Genomic DNA, 24,916 nt, shown 5'->3' on the forward strand with positions numbered 1-24,916 from the left:
ACAATAAAAATGAACTAAGAGTTCATATAGTCTGAGGATTGAAATAAAAACAGATACTAAGGGTTAAAAAGCAGCTACTTCACCAATGAACAACACAAAGCAAGCATGGCACTTAATTTATTCAAATCAAATTCATGAATCACTGATAATACCGAGACCAACATCACATAACATGTGAATCATATCTGATTGATAATCACATAATGATTAATAAAACGGTCAAGTTGTATTTCCTGCACTCAGTCGCTGGAGGGTGTTCTTGTAATGATTTGACAAACTCACATTAAAGATTAAAAGGGTCGGACATCTGCACAACCCATGTACACTCGCCTGCAGAGAAAATATATTTTTAATGCATTTGATTCTCTTTAGCATCTGGAATTGTCAATAGGGAAAAATATTGCCAAAAAAATGTTGCACAGTGCATAAATCAATGGACACTTTTCTAGCCACAGAGAGACATGGGATAAGTAAAGCCCAGCACGTTATCATGAGCCTAGCTGTTTAAGTTTACAAACTAACTTGTCTGCAGCCCAACTTCCACCACCGGGCCTGACGCTACTAGTCAGGGCTTCATTAGACTCAATCTGGGAAAATTTTTGAATGCAGGCCACTGTGGCAGCTGAATCCTAGTGAATCCATTTTGCAAACTAATGCAAGGGAAGACATAAACACTAGCCAGAGAGATAACAGCATTTTGTGTGAAATCTCCAGTCTTACAGCCACAGTTTTTAGTTGTAAATGAATAAGCAATTATTTAAATGTAACACTATACACATGTTGAATCTACAGTGGCTCCAACAGGTTGTTACTGGCTTTGAAACTTGCTTTGGTTCAAGTCCAACAACTCAAACGGGTCATTACAATCTATTGGCAGTAGCTAGGTTAACCCATATGAAAAAAAAATACACAAACATGGCCATAGGTTCTGGTTTACTGTTGAGATAATAAGTTACAAAGGGGAACCAAAGCCATGGCACTTCAGTGAGTAAAACACAAACATCTGTGGAGCAGGTCCTGCCAGTCAGAGATAAGGAGTCATAAGATCTTGTGAGCATGAAAAAACACTGTCTGTTTTAAAGTGGAATCACATTCTTTGAACCATTGCATATTAATACGGACAAAGACACAACATGTGCTAACATTGAACTGCGCGAGTAGAATAAATGTACTCACTGCAATAGCAAAAAGCTGAATCGTACCGTGCTATTTGAATTATTTTCCTGTGAAATGTGGAACAGCAGTGGTACTAACTGTGACCCTCTACAAGTTTTCTAATAAATAATGTTCATTACTGGGGAAAATAATACAAAGTGACATTGCATAAAACAACCCAAGGCACGCAACTTTTCCCTTTGTTTACAGAGCAGCACAGAGGCAGAAACTCAAGATCTATGATGTCATCTACCTAATGCTCGGTCTGACCGCGTGAACTCGTAGTGTGGGCCACAGCAGCCTGCTGACAAGCTGGATGAGGTTGTGTTCTGACGTCAACTGACATGTTAGAGCTCTACTCAAAATCTTTTAAAAAAGGAAGAAAAAATAAGCTAGTATTTTAGTGTAGGAACCGGATGCTCATTTTCTGTTCCACGTCCACCTTCTCCAAGACCTGAGGAAACAATCAAAACAGAACAAGATTAGAGGTTAAACTATTTCTGTATTGTGGTCCATTAATGTATAATAGACACATTTAAACAGAGCTGGACACTGACTGTTAGTATTAACCCCGACACAGAACTTTAAACATGCACTTTGATTTGAGAGAACATGGTCCGCTTTCCTATTATATCTACCATCATATCCCTAAAATTTTGTTAGAAAGGGCAGATATGCTTTGGACTGGAGTAGTCTCAGTACCCCAAAGGTGAATTATTGGAATTTCCTTCTTTCTTTTTCTCCCGTCTTCAATGACAGGAGGAGGGATATGGTGGTAGATAAGAACAGCTGGTAAAGACATACAAAGAGAGGCGGACCTGGAGATCTAGTGATAAGAAGTGACAGCCAAAGGCCTTGCAATTTTGTGTTTTTTTTTTCTCTTTTCTTCCAGAGATGGTGGTTGTTTTCTGTGGCTGTTTTTTAAATATATCATTATTATTTGATCCCTTTATTGTATTGTTATTTTATTCTTTATAATTGCTGAGAATGTAAAGGACTTTGATGATAAATGTTCTTTGTAAGGCAAAAAAAAAAAAAAAAAATCAATAAAAATATGTTAAAAAAAGCAGCAAAAAACAACATTTTTATCGCTTTCCATAACTTTAATAGAATGTGAATGATTTTTAAACAAGAATAAGGTGAAGAGAAATTCTTGTATTTATTTCATTGAACTGCTCTTATTAAAAGCACAATTATATGTTTTTAAAGAAAGTGTATAAAGTGCTTCACTGAGCTCAAATTAAAAAGTTCAAACTAAAAAATGAAGCAAAATAAAACAAAAAGATTACAAAAAACTTTCTACATTTATAATAAATGAAAAGAAAAATCGTTCCTGAAGCTTTTTTCCCTTTCATGATCTGTTATTTCTACCATTCAGATTTATTTTGGACATATTATATACTTTTTTATTGTATGTTTTAATCATGATTATTTAATGCATGCTTGCTTTTCCCAAATGGCGCAGCCCTAATGAGAGAGTTGCATATGTAAGGGTACAAAAAACTTGCCTTGATGAATTCATTAAAGGAAATGGAGTTATCTCCATTCGTGTCAGCTTCCTGTATGGTCCTGTCAGCAATGCTGCCAAGCTGTTCATCTGAAATATTTACACCAACCATCATCCGCAAGACCTGAAAAGAATAAACAAAAAGGTCCCTTCATGGTTAATAAAAACCATTAAAACGGTTTAAAGATTAAAGAACAGTCATGACGTTTGCCTAAACAATATGACAATGTTGCTACGTGTATTTAAGCACTACACAAGATAATTTGTAGTTATTACGGTTAAATGGCAAGTTCACAGCAGCCACACTTAACTGTATGATTCTAAACACAGTTTACGGAAAAAAGGGGAACAAACATCACTCTGAGTTGCACGTTGTAGTGCCTTTAGAGGCTCGTGCATCACATGAAGCAGGCGACACACGGATGTTTTGCGCAAAACAAGAGATCTGTCTGAGTCATTTAACCCCGAGCTTATAGCAATTACAGGTCGCACAATGTCACTGTAACCGAGATGGCTTCACAGAGGGACAACAAATAACATAGAGGAAGGCAAAATACAGCATATGAGACTGTCTGGGGAAAATCAACCTGTAGTTAAGGTGAGATATCGCATCATTATCAGCACAAGGGCAAAGTCTCATCATCGACGAGGAAATCCCTCTCTCTGTGCAGCATTATCACAGATATATTACACAACAGCATTTGTTCCTCTGGTTGACACACTGAAAAGCAAATATTTTCAGGAGGTGATAACAAAGGATCTCTTTGAAATAGAATAATTCTCCATTTGGCTGATTTACGTATTGCTTGAACCAGTTGTTTCAACAAACTGCACCGTGACTCAGCGTCTTATTTACATGACAAAGCGATCGTCTCACCTGCAGCAGCTCATCCCGAGAGATTTTGTCATCTCTGTCCAGGTCATACAGACGGAAAGCAACTGGGAAAATAAAAGAAATAAACGAGTCACGACAGACAGAGTAAGCTCGCTTTACGAAATCCGGTGAATGTTCCTGATGGTCACCAGTTCCACCCAGACACGCCCGTGTGACCCAGCTCTACACTCACAGAGCAGCTTGTTTGTCCTGCTGTTGAGTGGCTCGCTGGCGTTGGCGTTCTTGTTCTTCTCATTGTCCTCAATCGGCCTGAAGTGAGCTAAGGTCCGCATGAAGCCTCTGAAGTTTACCTGGTCCTCTCTAGAAACCGGAGACAGAATAATATAACACAGCAGATTAAACAAAGGAGAAAAAAAAGGATTTACTTCAATTTTTCTGCAGCTCAAATTACCTTTATACTCGATAAAAACACGAGCTGTGTGGGCGACACAATGAAAACTCAAAGTAGCTGTAACCTAACACCGTTTGAGTTGAACACTCTCCACCTCTATTCTCAGGCCGTTCTTCAGCAAACAACCCAAAACCAGAGAAACAAGGACACAGTGACTTAATTTCTCAGGCAAAGATAAAGCTCTACACACAGGCTCTACACAGCTTTAAGTAAAAACTCTAGCACTGACTCTCAAGGCCTATATTATCACATCAGAATTGTTGCTGTAAATACAATTGAGAAAAATTTACAGAATTAATTTATACCCTCAGCAATCTATTTATATTGTAGTTAATTGTCTTAAAAGTTTAGTTGACTAATGGATCATTTTGGTCTAAATCGACTAAGATTTAGTCACTTTTTCATGCTAAATGACTTATTTCAAACAAACTAAGAGCACATCTAAGCTTTCATGCTCTGTTAATAAAATCAACTAATCGATTAATTTGGTTTTGTTTGTCAATTTACTTGTGTTATGTGGAATATGTGAAATGTGATGTATATTTTTTATGAGAAATGTAACTTGGTGATCATGTTCCACTGCTGTCTATAAATGTGTAAAATTCAATAAAAAATATTGTGGAAAAAAAAACAACTAATCGATTAATTGACAAAATCATATGATAGTTAGTTGACTAAGAATTTCTTTAGTCAAGGACAACCCTAGTAAATTGACAGAGGGTTTATGCCAGCTGTTAATGAACAGTTCAACTTATTAACACTGACTGTATGTTTTAATCATGATTATTTAATGCTTGTGAATTTCCAGATGTCAGAAGACAAAATACATATTTGAGGGCTGCTTGTTTCATTTTAAATAATTACCGTAAGGCTTTTTGGTTTACATGGGTGATTTTGTGAATGAAACACCAGATTATGTTCAAAACCAAGCATTTTTTAACAAGTACATTCAAATTCAAGCCTATTCCTATTTCCTAATGGTTGAAATAAAACATTTTACAAGGCTTTGTTTTTAATCCTGGATAAACCATTACAAGCCATAGCTAAACTTAAGACGCCTACACATCTGACTTTTTGGGATTTTAATGATACATTTGGAAACATCTGGTTTTCAACTTTCAGACTGATAAAACGGCAAAAACAACAGGATATACAGAAAGAGCATGTGGTGGTCAAAAACCCTAGTAGATTTTTTTTCCAGAATTGGCAGAAGAGACGGAGCTTCTCAAGTCTGCAGTCAGTGAGCCACAACTGAAAAGCCCGGTGGCCTTGCTCAGATTTGTGGTGGTTGTGACTCAAACCTATAATGCACACTCCTGCGAAAAACAAGGTCTCCAAAAAAAAGCAGACCAATAACAAGGACAACTCACCCCTCAGGAAAGAATGCATTGATGATTCTGTCTCCCAGCGGATTGATGGCCAACTCCGGTATCCTCTGGAAATCTTCTCGACTGCAGACGTGAGAAGATAGTATCAATCAATTCAAACACAACAGATGTAATGCAGATGCAAAGGATACTTGGATAGAATTTCCCTATAAAGGTACATGTTACTCTATGTGTGCGAATAACAGATTAGGGTTGTCAAAAGTATCGATACTCAAAAAAGTATCGATACTAAAACGTTGTATCCGGATACAATACTCATTTTCAAAAGTATCGAGTATCTGAAGCTTGTTATCATAGTTGCAGTTTCTTTTTGCACAACTGTTTTTTATTATAAATATTTAACCAGTGGTTCTGTTAATTTTAACATGTTGCATTTTTCTTGTTAATAAAAATATTTCTGTTAAATTTTGGGGTCTTTGTTTTTATCCCTGTGGTATCAAAAATGGTATCGAGTATCGAATATTTTCCTGAGTATCGGTATCGAGTTGAAATTTTAGTATCATGACAACCCTATAACAGTCAAAATACTGTCTAAAGCAATGGGGGAAAAAATAAGCATAAGGAAATGCATTGTCAGATCCTCCTCACCAGTAACAATGGACAGAGATAGTAGAGGAAATGTACATCATGAAATAACTGACACATCATTTGAGATTGGAAGAAAAAAGCGGGAAATGGACATTGTGCAGGATTCAAAAACAGAGATAAAGACCACAGAAAGGGTGACTAAATGAGTTGATGAAACAGAGAGAATGGATACACAACTAAAGCGCCCAAACACAATCTATATACTTTGGTTTTCTGTATTGTTTTCTTTTAAGATTGTTTGTTTGTTTACATTTTCATCCGTGGGTTAAATATGTCAGCAGCTATTAAACAGGAGAAGATGAACAGAAAATAACAGAAACACTTTTTTGAGTGACTGAGTTTCTCAGTCAGAGATAAAGCTCCTTGGTCCGACAGCAGGATCAGAATCTGAGATATACGTAAAATGAGACTGTTATGACAACTAGTGACTGATAAGAAAGTCACCTTGGGGAAAATGACATGTACCCGACTGTGTGCCGTGACTGAGAGCAGCAGAGGAAGAACAAGCGGAACCAATAACTTGTTATGTGTAAACACAATGTCTTTCAGAAGAACATACTCTGAATCCATAGATGGAATTATTTTTATTTGACCCTTTAGGAGACTCATCTGCAAATGAACCCTCATTGCCAAATCAGAGTGGTGGAATAAACCAAGTTTGAAACTAATGTTTAAGCAGCATTAATGATTACATATTTCTTCACCTATTACTTGTTCTGTTCGGAAAAAGGATGGAGCAATAAGTTAATCACAAACCATAGAAATGTCACACTGAGATCTCCTACTGAATACTCAAAATCTCAATGTGCTACACATTATCACTGCCCTACTGAGGTTTTATTCAAATATAATATATTCACTGATTGGAAATGAATTTGTATAACATTTTTCTTCAGCTCCGAATTGTTTAAACCAATTCAAACGTTTTTATATCAATTGCAATAGCCTTTTTGTTTCTGTTTATTTCTAGTCTGTAAATCTGTTATAGGGAAATTCTGTATCTGTCCATGAATGTAAAAACAATGTTCTTAGTGAAACGGGAAGAAGCACAGAGAAAATTAATTTAAGTGAAGCATAACATGCAAATAAAATAAACCTGCAAGAGGATGTTTTGAATCACCATTGACACAAGCAAAGCTCTTCCAAAATTAAATCAGGTACAATTTAATTAGACAATCTGTTCAAAGCAGACCATGTCCTGCTTCTCTTGGTTGGTAAAGGAACCAAACTAATGAGCCACAGCATCTGGCTGCTGTTTGATGTTTTTACTCTCATATGGTGTTTGTGTTGTTGCTCACCTGAGGGTGCCGTTCTCTCCTTTATCCAGACTGCTGAAGCGACTGTACAGGCGAGTGATCTGACTGTGGGAGACTATAGGGACGATACCAAAAGAGGTGAAGAAATGAACCACCACATGAAGAGTAGATGACAGTTATTCAGTGGTGCAGTGAAGCAAAGTTTCACTTAAATACTAGACCTCATTACACTACAAAAAGTCATCTTCAGAGTTTGTATGTGTGCACTATTACCCAGTTATACAGCCAAGAGAGCCATGCAATACATGATATTAGCACAATGTCATTGTATTACATGATATAGGGATTTTACAGAAGAAATGTAACTAGCAGTGGAGGCTACATAGATGTATAGGCAGTTAAGTTAATGTCTCTTCATCTTCAGGAATTAGTCTTAGCTCAACTTACAGCCAGTCTCCTTCTTAATTTCTTCAATTTCCTCTTCTCGGAGTAACGTGGACGCTCTGGACCCCATGGTGAAATGTTAAAAAGGCGTTACAACCGACTTGCGCAACCTGACCAGCTGTGGAAGAATCTCAATCCGGATTTGTGTTAAAGTAGCAACCAAGCTAACGCAGCGAGCCGAAACCTGCTCAACTCGTTGTAGTCGTTTTTAATGAGCCAGAGTTCAGTTCAAAGCAGTCGTTTTCTGACGTCCTCTCGGCGTATTTCGGCGGATTGAATGTTTGCTAGTAAAGGTTGTCTATGGTCTGTCGTGTTTTCATACTACCAAGACGGGTTTCGGCCAGGTTGTCTTCCTGTTTTACGAGGTGGGTGGGAAGTAGAGGGCAGGTACTGAACAAGGCCGCCTCCCTAACAAGGACGGTCTCCGCGGTATTGGGCAGTAGAGTTTTTTTGCCTGATTAAAATTCAATGATAATGTCTTTAATATAGCTATATTCAATTAAAGATACCACGTGTTCCACTCTAGCAAACATATGAAGCTAGTGCTTACAATACAAAAGAGGAGAAAAAAATAGCGAGAGGATATTTGAAGTATTATAGATTCCCGTCAGGCAAGCGAAGAGACGCTAGCTACGGAGTGGGGGACCATCCTGCTAGGATGACCATCTGAGCCGCAACACTCGGTCAGCCGTTGAGCTCAAATGCTGTTGAAAATAGCAAAATTCTAATACGTATATGGAGCCGTATGAACGTTTAAAAAGAAAAAAAAAGAAGCAAAAAATAATTTGCATGTAAATACAAGCACGGACCTACTTTTTTTTTCTTTTTTTTTGGGGGGGGGGGGGCACTTTTTCAAATGGCCGTTTTTGAAAGTGGACATAAAAGTCTTATTTAGAGGTCAAAGTGTAAATTACTCAAATTACAGCCATCCTGCAACACCTTCACACCAATAAAGCAGCATCCACTTCAAGATCCTCCTCATCAATTACAAAGCTCTCAATAATCTTGTAAGGTGTCTTTGAGTTTTAAAGTGCTGATAAATAAAATGTATTATTATTATTATTATTATTATTATTATTATTATTATTATTACTGTAGAACCTCAACAATGCAGAGATTTTAAAAAGGCTTATTTTTAATGCCAAAGAGATACACTTTTGATCATTTTTATTCATTATTTTTGTGTGTGTTGAAAGGCAGCAACTGTTTAAAAAACACCAACAATGAAATATTTACAGAAAAATACAATAAAAGCTCAGATTACAAATGTGATTTTATACATCCATATTCATGATAATTGTGAAACTAAGTTTTTTCTTCTATAACCGTATCATCAAAATTGATGATTGTTACACCGCAAATTGTCACACTGTTCATGTCATGCATCAATATATTTTTGTCAGTTGACAGATAGTAGAAATGCAGAAGGAGGGTCAAACCAAAAAAAGGAACAGTAAACTTAAAAGTAACAATAGAAAACTAGAAGAACTACTAGAAAACACAGTGAACTGAAAGAGTTTGAGTTTAATTAAAGATGCTTGTGTCCCCCCCACCTCTGAAATCAAAATTTCGTCCATGAATACAAGTCAAACATTATCTCCACAAAAATTAAATACAGTTTCACTATACTCCTTTTTAATTTGAAAATGTAATTCAAAATGTAGCCACTAGATGTCACAATTTCGCTATTTCACGTGAGTTTTCCCTATTTAATTTATTCAATGCAGCATTTATTATTTTTTGTGTGCTGCCGTGCACCTGTCAATCAAAACAAATGTGCCCTAAGCCAGTCAGCCAAATTTGTGGCACAGATACTAATCATAGCTGGGAATGATATTCATTTTTGTCATGTATTTGGTCATAAATTATTCTAAATAAAAATAAAACTAATTTTAAAACAAAGTAATAAATGTGGTGGAAAACTTGAGGGACAACCAAAGTTTTTAGAATGCATCATGATAAGGAAAATTATATTTAATGTATGACAATCCCTCTAGTGGTCATCCAGACATATTTAACTCAGAAACACAGCTGTGAATCTCATGGTGGTGCTATAGGAACAGGCAGAGGATTATCAAAGTAATTAGGATTTGTGGTCTGTGAAATATGAATAGCTGTACAAAATTTTGTGTCAGTTGATCTGGTAGATGGTAAAACCATTTCCATATTTAATAAATATGCATCTTATTATTCTGGTTTTTACTCATCATATCATTAGAAGACAATTAAAGTCTAATCAATTTTGATAATTTCCACATTGGGCAACATTCTCATACATGGAAGCTTAACATCAGTAACTAAGTACATTTACTCAAGTACTGCACTTAAGTACGATTTGAAGGCACTTGAACTTTATTCTTCTACTTCACTACATTTTAGAGACAATATTGTATACAATAAATATACAATATTATATGCAATATTGTATATAACATTGTACTTTTGACTCTACTGCATTTAGCTGACAGTTTAAGTTACTTTTCAGGTGAAAATGTAAAAGGATTAGGCATGATTATAAATTAAACCACATAACAGTATACTAAGTAGTTCAAATGAGTCCTACCTGAACAATAATAAAACGCTGCATCAAAAATGATAATCCAAAATATATCTGGAACATATATAAAACAATCTGAGAGGGTCCATTCTGCATAATGAGTATTTTTTACTTGTTCACTTTTACTTAAGTTAGTTTTGAATGCAGGACTATTACTTGTAGTGGAGTAATTTCACAGTGTGGTATTAGTACTTTTACTTAAGTAAGGGATCTGAATACTTCTTCCATGACTGCTTAACATTGACACCAGACACACACAACAACATAATATGTATGGTCTGTGTGTCTTTTTAAACTGTGTGTTTGTTTCCTATTTGTATGTACAGTTTCATACATTTAGCTAATTAGAAATCAAGGCATCAAACTGTATGAAGAGTAAGATTATTTGTTTTAATGTGGGAAAAGTCAGATTCCCAGTTGGATCAGGCTTTACATATGCTTGAAAAACCTTCTCACAGAAAGAAATATCCTGTAAAATGTATCCGATGCTCACTGGGAGGCCAAAATCCCCACAAAGCTGACAGTGGCTCATGCTGAAGGAGGATGTGTGCGGGTCTCACTGTCTGTCAGGGAGTGGAGCGCACACTTAAAGGGGTTTTATCACAGGAAAATAGGCTTAGGTAGAATTATTTGGACACCAAACAAATCCTCTTCTGAAGACTAGCTACTGTTAATGTGTAAAGCATATTACAATGTGAAATATTAGACCACAAATGTGTTATTTGATATTCAGGAAAATGCACAGAGGGAAAAAAAAATCAGGATTATGAGTCATTTTTGAGCAGTTTTGGTTCATCATATTTATTTCAAGATCCCTGTGTTACAACACAGTTTCTTTAGGTTCAACAAACATTCAGTGGGTCCTTTCCATGTCAAACATTCATGCCAGGCTGTCCACACCACTAATAAAGCTAAGAGCAAAACAAATTTACACAAGTTATAATGGTTTGTATCTTATGCTCTAAGAAAAATCAGAAGCCGTGAAATATCATTCACAAATCTTTCACAGTGATAGTGCAACTCATCATCATAAAACAGGTTTAAAAGTTCTCAGTAAAATCAAAAACATATCACAAGTTAAAAAAAAGAAGTGTTAGAGTGTTGATAAAACAATAACGTCAAATCCACGTCAGATTGATTCCAAAGCAGTGCAAAGAGATGCTCCGTCTTCTCACGACTTTCCACACGGAGGAAGCAGTTTGATAGCGGACCTTAATGGATTTCTAGAAACCCTTTTTACTTCCTCAAACGGCACACAGAGTCCATGGCAAGCTGGATGCTGCAGAGAGAGAAAAAAAACAGGGTTCAGTAAAAAAAAAATCACCTTTTTAGGACAAATAAGTATTCCCTTGCCTCAAATTTTATGTAGTTTCAAGATTAACCCTTTATCAGGCGAAGAACCGTATTTGGTACCTTCAGTGGATATCCAAAATAAAAAATAAAAATATTTTGAGAAAACAGTTGCAAATTTACTAGATTAAAGTGGCTGATCTACAAGAAAAAAGTCACAGATTTAAGAGATTTAAAGTGGCAAATCAGAGTGGAAAAAAGTCACAGATTTAGGAGAAAGAAGTGGGAAAAAAGCTTTTTTCTCGCAGATTCACCACTTTAAATCTCTTAAATCTGCAACTTTTTTTCTTGTAGATTTGCCACTTTAAATCTCGTAAATCTGCAACTTTTTTTCTTGTAGATTTGCCACTTTAAATCTCGTTAATCTGCAATTTTTTTTGCGCAGATTTGCTACTTTAAATCTCGTTAATCTGTGACTTTTTTTTCTTGTAGATTTGCCACTTTAATCTAGTAAATTTGCAACTTTTTTCTCAACCCCATTTTGATATCCACTGAAGTTACAAAATATAGTTCTTCGCCTGATAAAGGGTTAAACCATCATCAGATTACATATTACCTCCTACTGTTAAATACGAATCATACAACCACTAAGATCATACCTGGCTGCAGAGTATCCTCTCTCACACAGGTTCACCAGAGCGTACAGATGTCTCAGAGCGTATTCATACTGAAACACAAGAGGACATCACATGTGTCACAGAAACGTCACCACAGTCTGTGATACTAATATATTAAAGACCAAAGATTAATTCCTGCATTGTATTTGTGACATGTCAAATGTCAAACAGTTTCAGAGAAAGGGGAAAGGAAACAGTTTTCTAAGTAAACGCATACAGCTGCATGAAAGTACCCGGGAAAACACTGTGATGAAGTTAGAATAAATCAAGCAGTGACAGGTATTACAGGAAGGATACAAAAAGAAAAAAACCTGACTTTTAAATACTTCCTATTCCAGGACTGCAGAGTTACCCTGAGGCCACCATTAACTCATAACAAATATATCTTATTTCTGTTTTACACTCATGTGGAGGTATAAATATGTTCTCTGCTAGGGTAGCTCTGTTCTATCTGCTCATTTCTGTTTCTCAACCATAAAGAATGATAAGGGGAAACCCCGTCTGCTCAACATTTACATACATGTCTCATCTATTTTAAGATCCTGGGTAATTTTTTATCTAAATGCATTACACAAAGTTTTCAAGTGTTTGTGAAACAGTCTCACATTAATACCAATGTCTCTATATGAGCTACATATGCAAATTAAACCATCAGCAAGAAGATTGGCTGTTCTATATACACAGTCATGGAAAAAAATATAGACCATTGTTTTCTTCAATTTCTTGTTTATTTTAACGCCTGGTACAACTAAAGGTACATTTGTTTGGACAAATATAAAGATAACAAAAATAGCTCATAAGAGTTTAATTTGAGAGCTGATATCTAGACATTTTCCATGGTTTTCTTGATAATAACCAAAATCATTATCAAGAAAGCCATGGAAAATGTCTAGATATCAGCTCTTAAATTAAAAACTCTTATCAGCTATTTTGTTGTTGTCATTATATTTATCCAAACAAATGTACCTTTAGTTGTACCAGGCATTAAAATGAACAATAAATTAGAGAAAACAAGGGTGGTCTAATAATTTTTCCATGACTGTTGTTATTCTAAATGCCCGTCCTCTGTCAGGTTCTCTGCAAAATCAGATGAAACCATTTACAGCACACAGACCTAGACAGTAGATGTTTACAATTTCTTCGGCAAAGTTGGCTTTATTTTTTTGCCAAAAAAATCCATGATAACTTTTCATCATGTTGTAATTCAAGAAGTTTGAGAGAAAAACTAGTTTTTGCACCTGCTCTTGGTTCTGTTTAAAGGCTTTAGAGATGTAGCCTGTGACAAGAGACTGTGGCCAATCACAGGTCATTTCAGAGGGAGAAAGTTTCTATTGACCGTTATAAAAATGCAAATGTGCATGTATGTCCCTTCAGATGCTGAAAGCCTGGTGCGAGCTGCAGAAAAAGTCGCTGGAGTCATCCAAAAGAGTCTGTGTAAAGATTAGTGAAGCGTTTCAAAGAAAGAAATTGTGGCTAATAGTTTAGCCTTCTGCTAACTGCAGCCAAAGGCTCACTGCTGCGCCCAGATAAGCACATGTTTATGTAGATAGCTAGAGCCTTGAATCAGCCTGTTATCTCAAATTACAAGCTCACAAATTAGCAGAGAAAAAAGTACCGTAATAACATTCACTTCAATTGGCTGCAAATCAACCTACCTCATTCTACTGCAATTTTTTCCCTATATTTTTATATATTTATATTGTGTTATAGTGCTTAGTTCTTACTGACTGTGGAAGCGTGACTGTTATTTTTATTCAACTGTAAGCATCTTTGAGTGGCAGTGGTCATATTTTCGTCATGCACCCAACGTATGATGACAATAAAGGCATTTTTCTTCTTCTACTGTCTGAAGCTTGTGCATATGCCTGTGCTCCTGGTGGGAGGGGCTTAGCAAGGAGAGACTGCAGAAGGAGGGGTTTTTAGCCTTTTCCAGAAAATTGCTACTTCAGCTTCAATATAGTTTGGTTTGGTTTGACTGAAGACACTCATACTCACTAAAAGAAAAAACTCACTAAGTAAAATAAATAAATGAAATAAAAACATTCTTGCATGTGTAATGCTTGCTTGCTTACTTACTTTTGCTTAAAAATATGTGTAACATCCCCTTGAGAATAATGTTTTCATAAAGTAAAGACATACAGGCTTATTCTGCACTTGCTGCTTACTGTCAGTCTCCGAGGATTAGTCAGCAAAAAGCCAGATGAATGTAGTTACAATACCAACTGATGAACAGCATGTGAAACAGATCTGGAGTTTCCTCTTTTGAAGCGGAACCAGAGTCCTGACATGTGAGTAAGTTTCAATCATCAGCTACAGATGGATCCTGCCAAAACGCTGACTAATCGACTGCTGTGCTAAACCACCAACACTTTCGAAATTTGGACGGGAAGGCCTCCGTCTGGCTTAAATATAGGCAGAGAAGGGATTCTACCTCAGTTCTGTGCCAGTTGAAGCAGTTGTATTTGTAGTGGGTCAGCGCAGCCTTGTAGCACTGATGCTCGGAGAGTTCGGCTCTTTCGTTGAGAACCTCCTCGCTCTTGAGCTTGTTGCCGGTCACTCTCTCGACCACCTGGCGCATCGTGTCGGCCATCATCTCCCTGACCTGAACACACACACAAGTTCACACACTGTTAGAAATCTGTAGCATGAGAACCGTCATGGTAAATGCTCAATTTGTGCAGGTAAATCTTCCTGATAAATCAGATTTGCATGGCTTGAAAAGTCCTCCACAGTGAATCAGAAACAGCAGAGAGCTTTGTCAGGCTTTACCTTGAGGTGGGCGTTGATCTCCATCAGCAGCCCTCTTGCAACTCTGATATCGTTGGACGACATCATCTTCCTCTTGAGGATGGCCAGAGGGACATCGGGGCTCGGGGTCAGATCTGGATTTCTAACTGGCTGCAGCTTCATTGGAGCGGGTTGGCTGTTGGATTTGGAGTCACCCTGAAACGCTATGACCTTCATGTGGGCCATTGTCTGTATAGAGAGGAAGAACCCCCAGATATGCATCAAAATATGTGCTGGAAACAAACATGTTTTCTCTCTTACAGGTAGGGTTGTCATGATACTAAAATTTTCAACTCAATACCGATACTCAGGAAAATATTCGATACTCGATACCATTTTTGATACCACAAGGATAAAAACAAAGACCCCAAAATTTAACAGAAATATTTTTATTAACAAGAAAAATGCATTATGTAAAAATTAACAGAACCACAGGTTAAATATTTATAATAAAAAACAGTTGTGCAAAAAGAAACTGCAACTATGATAACAATCTTCAGATACTCGATACTTTTGAAAATGAGTATTGTATCTGGATACGTTTTAGTATCGATACTTTTTTGAGTATCGATACTTTTGACTACCCTACTTACAGGTAACCTCCACATCACTATATTGTGCCAGCAATCTAGAACCAATCACAAGTAGAATTTTGTCTCACCTTGTTTCCGTACTGCTGGACGTGGCTGGTGTTTGTGTGGCTCTTAACGATCTTGAACTGCTTTGCCAAAGTTTCCTTCTTCAGGTCCTCCTGAGGAAAAAAAACATCACAAACAGTTTTGTAAAATGTGCAAAAATAATATTTCCAAAAAACATTTCTGAAAAGAAAAATTGACAAATTAAACACTGGTTGGGACTTATTTGTTTTATCTCTGTTGATGAAGTTCTAATTTCTGTTTAGTTTTGGGATGCCTTTATATTGTTGGGGTTACAGGTGCAATCATGCAGAACACTAAACCACTGATGATGCTGCTGTTGGAGATGTTCACCACTTCCTTTTCCTGTTCCTGCCTCTCCGACATCAGGTGTTTTGGAGCAGCAAATGAACCTTTAATGAACTTCATAAAGTTCGAGTTGCTATCAGCTGATCTAATATCAGTCGGCAACAGAGTTGTAAAATAACCAATAAATTGCAGGAAAATACAGGTGTATATATAAAAGGCAACGTTTTCTCAAGAGAACTGAACTGCTTGCTTGCTGGCTTTTGCTTAAAAAAAATCATGCAAACAAGGTAAAATGTCACATGTTAGTATGCAAAATATTGTATGGAAAAGAAGAAGTTTCAGTTGAACGTGACGCATTGAAAGTTTCACAGACGTGAAGGTAGTTGAGAAAAACACAAAGCCACAATACAAATGCAGTGACATATAAAAGTATTGAGTATCCTGTTGATTTGGTTCTTGGATGTAAATGAAGAGTAATGGCCACTTTCTTGCTATAATAGGAACTTAAATTGTAAAGATAAAATAGTTTAAATAGTTAAAAACAGTTTTCCAACTATCTAAAAGTTAAAGAGAGAATCACTCACATTTTTTTCATCAAAAGTTAAAAAAGTAGTCATTATATATCAAAATAGAAGGATTTAAAACAAAAACTTTGCTACACAAGCTTACACATAGATTAAAGCAGATGAAATGTTTTTGCAAACTGTTGTGCTTTTAATAGTTTGTAATAAACTGTATGTGTTGTGGATGACACTGGTAATAAACTTAACTAAAGTTGGTCAAACTGTTTGATGAAAACAACAGAATTTTGCTGATAAAAATCCTTAAAACTTTAATGAGGGGTTATTATTTCATTTCAAGATTTAAAACAAATACAACAAGGGTAACATCACGCACCACATCAGAGTCCTCCATCCAGTTCACGCTGTACCAGTCTCCCAGGTAAGTGTCCCTCTTCTCGTCATAGTAGCAGGCGTAAGAGGACTCATGTGAGTTGGCGGCTGTGGTGGCGTACACTGAAAAACAGAGATACATTCTCATGTTATGCTGTGTAGCGGTTTGAATTATAATTTTCCAGTAGGCAAACCTAAATATGACTCAAATGTCTGATGATCTTCATGAATCTAAAAGAACAATGGCAAAGTGCAGAAAAAGGTTTAAATCCAAAACTGTATTGAATTGTGACTGTAAAATCAAAAAGTCAAATCGAAGCAAAGATTTATAACACAACATTTAAGTTTATCATAAATTGATATAAGACTTCTCAGTCATGTAGACCACACAAGACAGTGTGATGAATAAAAAAGGGATGTAAGAACTTAGGTTGAACCAGAACTTTGATTCATGTCCTGTTGTGTTCATCACATGAGGTCGAGCGCATGACGAAGTGAGTCGGCTCACTAATTACCACAAGCCACAATGCTGACCCAAGTGTTTGATGGGCACAACTCAAGAGTCGAAAACTAAAGTCCACAAACTGCATTGCTGACATCAGCCAGGCCCAGAAAAATAAGGTTAAAGAAATCATGTGAGCTTTTACTATCGATTCTTGGCAGTTTTCCCTTTTTTTTGTTATCAAATGTGGGTAAGGTCAAATGATCACGAGGAAAGTCAAGTTCATGTTGAGGGTTTTAGGCAGTTTGACACTGATTGACACTCTTCATTGATCTTCATTATCTCTTGGTTTTACTGGAAAGTGATTCTGATAAGGTAAACTTTAACTCACCATCAATGTCAGCAGGCAGGTGGTTCATCATTGACCCGGACTCACAAGCCTCGATGTAGAACACCATCTGGAAATGTTTGCAAGGGAAAAAAATAAAAGAGCCAAAAACAAGTTAGATGAGTACAGCTACATTATCACCTGATTGGATTACATCACTGACCTACATACTTTCACGTAGGCTATGTAAACATATATCGGCTTATAAAAAAAGCTTATTGTTGCGTACCCTTTTGTATTTCTTGTTTTCGTGCATGTATTTAATGGCATCTTGGAGGTCGGCAACGTTGAGCTGCAGAGAAAGAAAAAGGCCAAAAATTACTTCAAACAGTTTCAGAGTAGCTACACCACCATTATACACTTTGTTCTTTACACGTCCTGATTTGGTAGATGACGTATTGTTGGCTTAGCCTTTAATCAGATATTTACTGATTTAAAATTAAAATTTAGAGGGACAGTTCACCCCTAAATCAAAAAGACATATTTTTCCTCTTGCCTGTATTTATGTCTTTATGCCTTGTGTTTCCTTGTACACGGTATTCAGAGTGGAGGGCAAAGGAGTTACATCTTTTTCACTGTGCATATGACAATAGATACTTTGACTTTGATCATGTTTCATAAAGTATGTAGCTTTTGATTTGCACATTACTTTGTCATATATTAAGTAGTATTAACTACTTTATTTGTGAAGTGAAAACACTGATCAGATGTGGCATTCATGTCTCCATACACATGTGACTGAATAATCTGACGAAACAAGCTGAGCAACATAATTGTAGTCACTCGTGTGTTTTGTATATTAAAGTGAGTGAATGTTAGGAGGGGCAGAAAAGTAGAAGAGTGCTCACATCGTCATTGGGAAAGGCCAGAATACCAGGCGCTCCGTGGTCGGTAAAGTACACAAACACGTGATCGTTGGGGCCGCTGCCAAGACAAACACATAATAATTAAAAACAAAATCTTTGTGAACCAGATTTTGTTTGTGTTCTGACTTGTTCTCTTTGATCACTTGCCTCTTCAACACTTTCCCAGAGCCACCTTTGACGCTTGCTGAGTCACCCTTCAGCACTGCCAGGAAGTTTTCTGGGGTCACATCCTGCAGGAGAACACCCAGTTAGAAATCAATGAGATCAAGAGCGATGCAAAACATTTATTTAAGAGCTTTGATTTGCACTATATTACAAATATTTGCTCTGAAGCACTCACATCCCCGGTGTAGTCTTTAGGGACTCCCTTGTACACATCGGTGCCATTAGGTCTATTGATCACTATCCCAGGGGTGGGGTTTCTGGAAACACAAATATGACTCAGATATGCAGGAGGAAGTGAAAATGGCTGACAAAACACTTTGTCATATGATCAGTGAATCATTCATCTGCTGCGCTGTTATCATGTCAGACACAGAACTGGTGAAAACTTCACAGCACTTTTGTTTTTTTCCCCTTTCACTGCAGAATCCCTTTCTGTAACAACAAAGACTCTAATGTGTTTTAGAAGCTACGGTCTGTAGGGGACATCATGCAAGGTGCATTCTTACCTGCATTGGTTCAAACAAAGTTAGTTATTAACCACAAATCCAATACATGATGATCATGTTAGCTATACAAGTGTAGGACAGGGCTCTCAAACAATAAATGTTGCATAACTTCTCACTGAAGCCTGACCTACATAAAAAAATATGTTGAGGTACTTTGATAAAGGCAGCTTATAACAGCAGAATTCCCATAATCCTAAAATATCAATGGTTATTACTTTTAAATTAACCCCCAGTGAAAATAAGATATTATATGTAACATATTTTAGTACTGTATATAAAGTATTAATTCATTTGTCTAGCAAAAAAGGAAATGTACACAGGTTTCAGCTTTTCCATTGTGAAGATTTGCTGATTTTCTGTGTTTTACATCATATATTTAATATCTTAGGGTTTTGTCTAAACAATGTGTGACAATGTCACTTTTAGACTTTGAGAACTTCTGATGGACCTTTTTTAATAATGAGTAATCAAAAAAATTAATGAAGACATCCATAGATGGTTAAAAAATTATTGTTTGTTGAAGCTCTAATTAACTTTGTGGAAAGAGTTGCAGTGCTTCCATTGTTTTCTCTTTTGCCTCTAAACTCTAATAATGTCTTGGTCTAGACATACAGTTAACGTTTTCATATATTCCTGCATGTTTTCATGATACAAGTTGTAAGTTAAATATAAAGAGTAAATGACTGAGAATCCAACTAGGCCACTAACTGACCAGTCAACTATTCCTCCGATCTTGTGGACAATTACCACAGTGTGCAACAGTGATTCCTTTTCTGACTGAAACTGTCTGCTTTCAGTACTGCTCTTCTACCTAATGCTCATGTCAGTAATCTAACTCCAAGTCAAAGCCCTGAAGGAGGACTAAAATTAGTTCCTTGTGACTCCACTCAGAGTCTTTTTTACTCAGCCTGTTATGGTGCTTCCTGCCCTGAGTACCGCTGCTGCGCTGACAATGAGGGACACACGGCCGACATGCCACAGTGACTTGAGAAATGCCACCGTGAATGTGCGATTATTGGCGGTTTAGAGAAAGGACACAGAGGCAAACAAAAACTGGAACATAAACTTCTACTCTGTTACATTGTTGTGGTGTACAATCTTGACTGTTTCTGTAGTTCCAACAACTCCAAAAAGAGTAAGAGGTATTTTCACAAGCGTATCAGGAACTCTAACATTTAGATCAGGTAACTCGTGAAAAAATAGGTCAGATTTAGTAGGCTGCATATGTTTTCTCAGTTGTTAAATCAACATTTAAGTAATTACTAGGACTGAAAAAAACCCTGTCTCATACAGAGAAAATTATTCAAAAGAGGATATATTTGGTATGCAAATATTCTTTTTTTCTTCTTTTTACCAGAGATGTGATCTTACTTTTCTTGGAAACACAATTACTCAGCAAGAAAGGCAGACACCTGATATTAAAGGACTCAGATTGAGATCAAGGCCAAAATCTTGACCAGGAAATCCTTAGCTGCAGCCATCAAATAATTAGCAAAAAATGGCTTTAACAATATTTAAAATAGTTGCAGAATAATTTTGGTAATCAGTTAATAGAATAAACTACTAATTGATTCAGCTCAACTTACAGACAATTCGACATGTAGTGAAATAAGCCTATAAGAGACCATTATTCACCAATTTTAGTTCTTAGTTTTATACAGCACCTCAGAATATATATTATATATTATCAAGATAGTGTGGAACGCTTAAACACTGATATAGCATTTTAAAAAAGAGTCGTCAGTGATAATGCAATTCCATTTTAAACTAGAACATGCAATACAGCATGCATAAAAAGTTTTTTAAAAAGTGTTTTTCAAAAAATAGGTTATAAATTAATAGTAAATTGTTCATGCACAAGGCTGACATCTACTTGCACTACCTACTAACTAAACTGGAAAGAAACTAAGCTACAATGTTATGTATTAACAGTTCACGGGGAAGAAGTAAAGTACAAAGACCTGCTGCACAGAAACAAAAAAAATGTCAACTCACTCCTCATTCTGTGCCAAGTCATCATACATCATGACCACAATCTGCTCATCCGGGATGCCATTCTTGTGGACGATCTGATAGGCATGGCAGGCATCAGCCTGGCAGAGAGAGAGAGAGAAGGAGTGGAAATATGTAGAGGTTAGCTGCACACATTTAGAAGCCAGGAAAAACTCACAATACATGGAGACCAAGTATTGTCAAGGGGAAGTGGCTTATCTTGTGTCAAAGTTGATCTTATCAAAAACCAATGCGGCTTCTATGAGTCAGTGTTTGCACTTGATAAGGTGACATTCAGGGGACAGTTTCAGGCTTTACACTTCCCTAAACTCACCTGGTGCCTGTAGTTGTACCAGCCATTGGAACCAGCTACGATAACCACCCAGTTCTTCCCATTATCGTCCGGGTCCTGGGAGGGGAATGCAGACACCAGCCCGAGACTCAGGCCGAGCAGGACGGAGATGACCGGCTTAAACATGTCCTCACCTTCTGTGGGAGCCCTGAATGAATGACAGAGAGGGATAGCTAAAATCTGCCAATATCAAATTCTTTGCGATAATTAAGTTGTTTGTTAGACTGTGACGTGGCGACAACCAACACCAGGTAAGCACAAAATAACACCTGACTGCCTGGATGTCACGTGAAGATATCCAATCTCGAAACCTAACGTTAGCGAGCTAGCTGATAGCACAACAAGCTAAATAAGCACAATAAGAAATATGACTTTTAAAGAGCTGAGAACGCGACAAAGCTATTATATAATAATGATTATAATACGCAAAATGAATACCAGCAGAATTGAATACGAATAAAGACTTGTTTTTCTACCTTTTCTTTGTTGTTGAAGGAGACAGCAGCGAAGCAACTACAAAAACATCCTCGACAGGAGTCAGTGGGACATTTATATATGACGTCGGGAACACGGTTGATAGGAATTTTTTTCACAGCAGCCAATCAGAAGGCTCCGGGGGCGGGGACGTATCCCTCAGAAGCCAATCAGAGAGCTCAGAGGGCGGGGCGACACTGTAAACAGTCATGTGGTTGAAGAGCAACAAAACATGTATGAGCTCGTCTCTTTCCTGGTAAAGTAAAAACTAGGTTAACTGGATTTACAGCAGGTAATCATTTCCGAGCAAACAATCTCTTCTTTAGACAAACACAGCAAGGATTGATGACAGATAATATTGATTTATATCATCTTATATCGCTCATAGCAAAAATCCAAGAGCATTGAATACATTTTTTCTTTGACCCTTTATAACATATCCAATCTAAAGCCACTGTTTAATATGAATTTATAATCTATTTGAAAATGTTTAATGTATTTTCTGACATTTTTAGAGACACTGTGAGCAACAAAATTCATTACTGTTATAACACATTTTTTAGTTAGAAAAGAACTTTTGGCAAGCACTTAAATATGCTCAAGGGTAGCAGTTATCACGAAAAATGTATTTTATTAAAATGTACACATATTTTCATTCAAACAATTCTGTCATTACCGTAACATCTAACCATTTTTTCTAATCAATTTTCATTCAGATTTTGTTCTTTATACATTGTTAAAAAACATTATATTTGATTATGTTCTGTTAAATTATACATTTTTAAACAAATGTATATTTATTTTTAAAAAGGTTTATTAAATATTTATTGTATAAGTGTGGGGAAACCATGACATTTTTATCTGGACGCATTACGGTAATGAATTTGTGAATCAAAAATATGTTCTAAAATATAGAAAATATTATTTTAGCACAAAACAATGAATTGTGCCTCATTATGGCTCTATTGTTCATTCATATAAAAGTGAAATATATATCGACTTTACTCACGAAGTTTGGAAGATTATCTGGCTATAAAGTAAACTTTGACAAAAGCGAACTTATGCCTATCACTTCTGTAGACAGGTCATATTTTGGGACGACCCCTTTCAAATTTAGCCTTAACAAAATCAAATATTTAGGTATTTGGGTCACACGTAATCACAAAGATCTCTATAAGGCCAATTATCATCCCCTCTTAAGTAATCTTAAACTAGACCTGGAGCGTTGGGACCCTCTCCCTCTCTCCTTAGGGGGGAGGATCAATACAATTAAGATGAACGTTCTCCCTAAGTTTTAATATTTATTTCAATGTCTCCCTATCTTTTTAACTAAATCTTTTTTTCTCCAATTTAAACAGTCAGATTTCAGCATTTATTTGGCTTAAAAAGCATCCCAGGATTAATAAAAATATATTACAGAGGCCACGCACGATGGGTGGTATGGCACTTCCAAATTTTATGTATTATCACTGGGCTGCCAATATAAGAGCTTTGCTGTATTGGTTGAGAGATAATGGCTCGGATGTTAATAGTACTGAATGGGCGGAGTTGGAAAGGGCATCCATCGAATCCTCCTCCCCAGCAGCTCTATTATGTTCCAAATTGCCTTTGGAACAGCCAATCTCAGCCTTCTCTACTAATCCAGTTAGTATCCATTCAATTAAAATATGGATTAGAAGTTTAGAAGGACCTTTAATCTAACTGATCTTTCACTTGTTACACCATTGATAAAGAATCATAATGTTTGTCCCATCAATGATGGATGAAGCTTTTAATGTCTGGGTGGGAAGTGGAATAGGTACAATATCTGACCTCTACATTGAAAATAAGTTTGCCTCTTTTGCGCAGCAACAACAACAGAAATATGGTCTTCACAAATCACACTTCTACAGGTATTTGCAGCTTAGATGTTTTGTGGCTTCGAACTCTGACTGTTTCCCACTGAGCCCTTCTGAATCTCTGCTTGAAACAATTTTAAAAGGTAAAGGATTTATACATTACTCAATGCACATAACATGAACAGTCTGGATAGCCTTAAAACAAAGTGGGAAACTGACCTAGATGAAGCGATTTCAGAGGAAATATGGCAAAAAATTATTCAGCAAATTTATTCTTCCTCTATATGCCTCAGACACACTGTGCTTCAATTCAAAATAGTCCACCGTCTTCATTGGACCAAAGATACTGTCTAAGATTAAGACGGGTATTGACCCTACATGTGATCGATGCAGACAAGCTCCTGCCACATTACTGCACATGTTTTGGTCGTGCCCTATGCTGTACAGTTTCTGGCATTCTATCTTTGAGGCATTCTCTGGAATACGTGGGAAAACAGTGCACCCATCACCGCTGATTTCACTATTTGGTGTGGCTCCGGTGGGTGCTACTTTTTCTGGGAACCACTTAGTCACGATGGCCTTCTCCTCCTTAGTGGCCAGGAGACTTATCCTGTTTAAATGGAAAGATGCTTTTCCCTTCAACATATGACCAGTGGATTAGGGAGTTCATGAGTCATGTTCACTTAGAAAAAATTAGATTTACTGTAAGAGGGACCACCAGGAAATTCTATGTCAGTGAGCAGCCATTTATTTCCTTTTTGAAAGCATGGCAGCTACTAACATTTCTATGTAACCCAAATGTATATATGTATCTGTTTTTTGTTTTGTTTTGTTTTTCTTTTTTCTTTTCTCTCTCTGTTGTGATTTCCTTTTTTATTTACTTAGTTTGTGTATGTGTCGGTGTCTGGATGTATTGAAATTTGCTTGGGGTCCAGTACTTGTGTGTGGGGGGCATTGGGAGGTTTGTTTGATTGGAAAGGAACTAGACTTGATCGTCTAATGTGAGAATTGTATCGTCTTTGTCTGATGTATCTGAAAAATTTGAAAAATAAAAAAAGACCTTGATCAAAAAAAAAAAAAAAAAGTGAAATATATTTACTTTAATACATTATGTCCTTCAC

The 24,916-nt window shown here is 36.6% G+C and overlaps 2 protein-coding genes across 2 annotated transcripts; both read right to left on the reverse strand.

Annotated features, from left to right (window-relative positions):
- Positions 1-101: 101 nt before the first annotated feature.
- Positions 102-8,012, reverse strand: chp1 (calcineurin-like EF-hand protein 1). The gene is made up of 7 exons (XM_059353001.1): positions 7,628-8,012; positions 7,223-7,295; positions 5,319-5,399; positions 3,730-3,857; positions 3,540-3,601; positions 2,664-2,786; positions 102-1,609 (listed from the first exon to the last, which is right to left on the reverse strand). Exons 1-7 carry the CDS (start codon positions 7,692-7,694, stop codon positions 1,556-1,558), a joined length of 588 nt encoding a protein of 195 aa, XP_059208984.1. The 5' UTR covers positions 7,695-8,012; the 3' UTR covers positions 102-1,555.
- Positions 8,013-10,966: 2,954 nt separating this feature from the next.
- On the reverse strand, positions 10,967-22,063 carry lgmn (legumain). Its single transcript, XM_059352981.1, has 14 exons — positions 21,960-22,063; positions 21,466-21,631; positions 21,135-21,232; positions 18,809-18,890; positions 18,616-18,698; positions 18,451-18,526; positions 17,832-17,894; positions 17,606-17,672; positions 16,777-16,895; positions 15,597-15,686; positions 14,918-15,124; positions 14,580-14,750; positions 12,131-12,198; positions 10,967-11,460 (listed from the first exon to the last, which is right to left on the reverse strand). The coding sequence occupies exons 2-14, from the start codon at positions 21,607-21,609 to the stop codon at positions 11,418-11,420; spliced, it is 1,311 nt and encodes a 436-aa protein (XP_059208964.1). The 5' UTR covers positions 21,610-21,631; positions 21,960-22,063; the 3' UTR covers positions 10,967-11,417.
- Positions 22,064-24,916: the final 2,853 nt, after the last annotated feature.

The sequence above is a fragment of the Centropristis striata genome, chromosome 16 (assembly GCF_030273125.1).
Source record: "Centropristis striata isolate RG_2023a ecotype Rhode Island chromosome 16, C.striata_1.0, whole genome shotgun sequence".
Lineage (NCBI taxonomy): Eukaryota > Metazoa > Chordata > Actinopteri > Perciformes > Serranidae > Centropristis > Centropristis striata.

Bases quoted from the DNA above. Each gene is read 5' to 3' on its own strand.
- chp1 (XM_059353001.1), bottom strand. From the start codon at position 7,694: ATGGGGTCCAGAGCGTCCACGTTACTCCGAGAAGAGGAAATTGAAGAA. The intron at 3,602-3,729 runs GTGAGTGTAGAG...TTATTTTCCCAG, and splicing joins CAGGACAAACAAGCTGCTCT to TTGCTTTCCGTCTGTATGAC. The intron at 1,610-2,663 runs GCAAGTTTTTTG...TTGTTTCCTCAG, and splicing joins CCTTTAATGAATTCATCAAG to GTCTTGGAGAAGGTGGACGT.
- lgmn (XM_059352981.1), bottom strand. From the start codon at position 21,609: ATGTTTAAGCCGGTCATCTCCGTCCTGCTCGGCCTGAGTCTCGGGCTG. The intron at 18,527-18,615 runs GCAAGTGATCAA...TTGTCTTGGCAG, and splicing joins TCTGGGAAAGTGTTGAAGAG to CGGCCCCAACGATCACGTGT. The intron at 17,673-17,831 runs GTACGCAACAAT...AAACATTTCCAG, and splicing joins AAAACAAGAAATACAAAAGG to ATGGTGTTCTACATCGAGGC.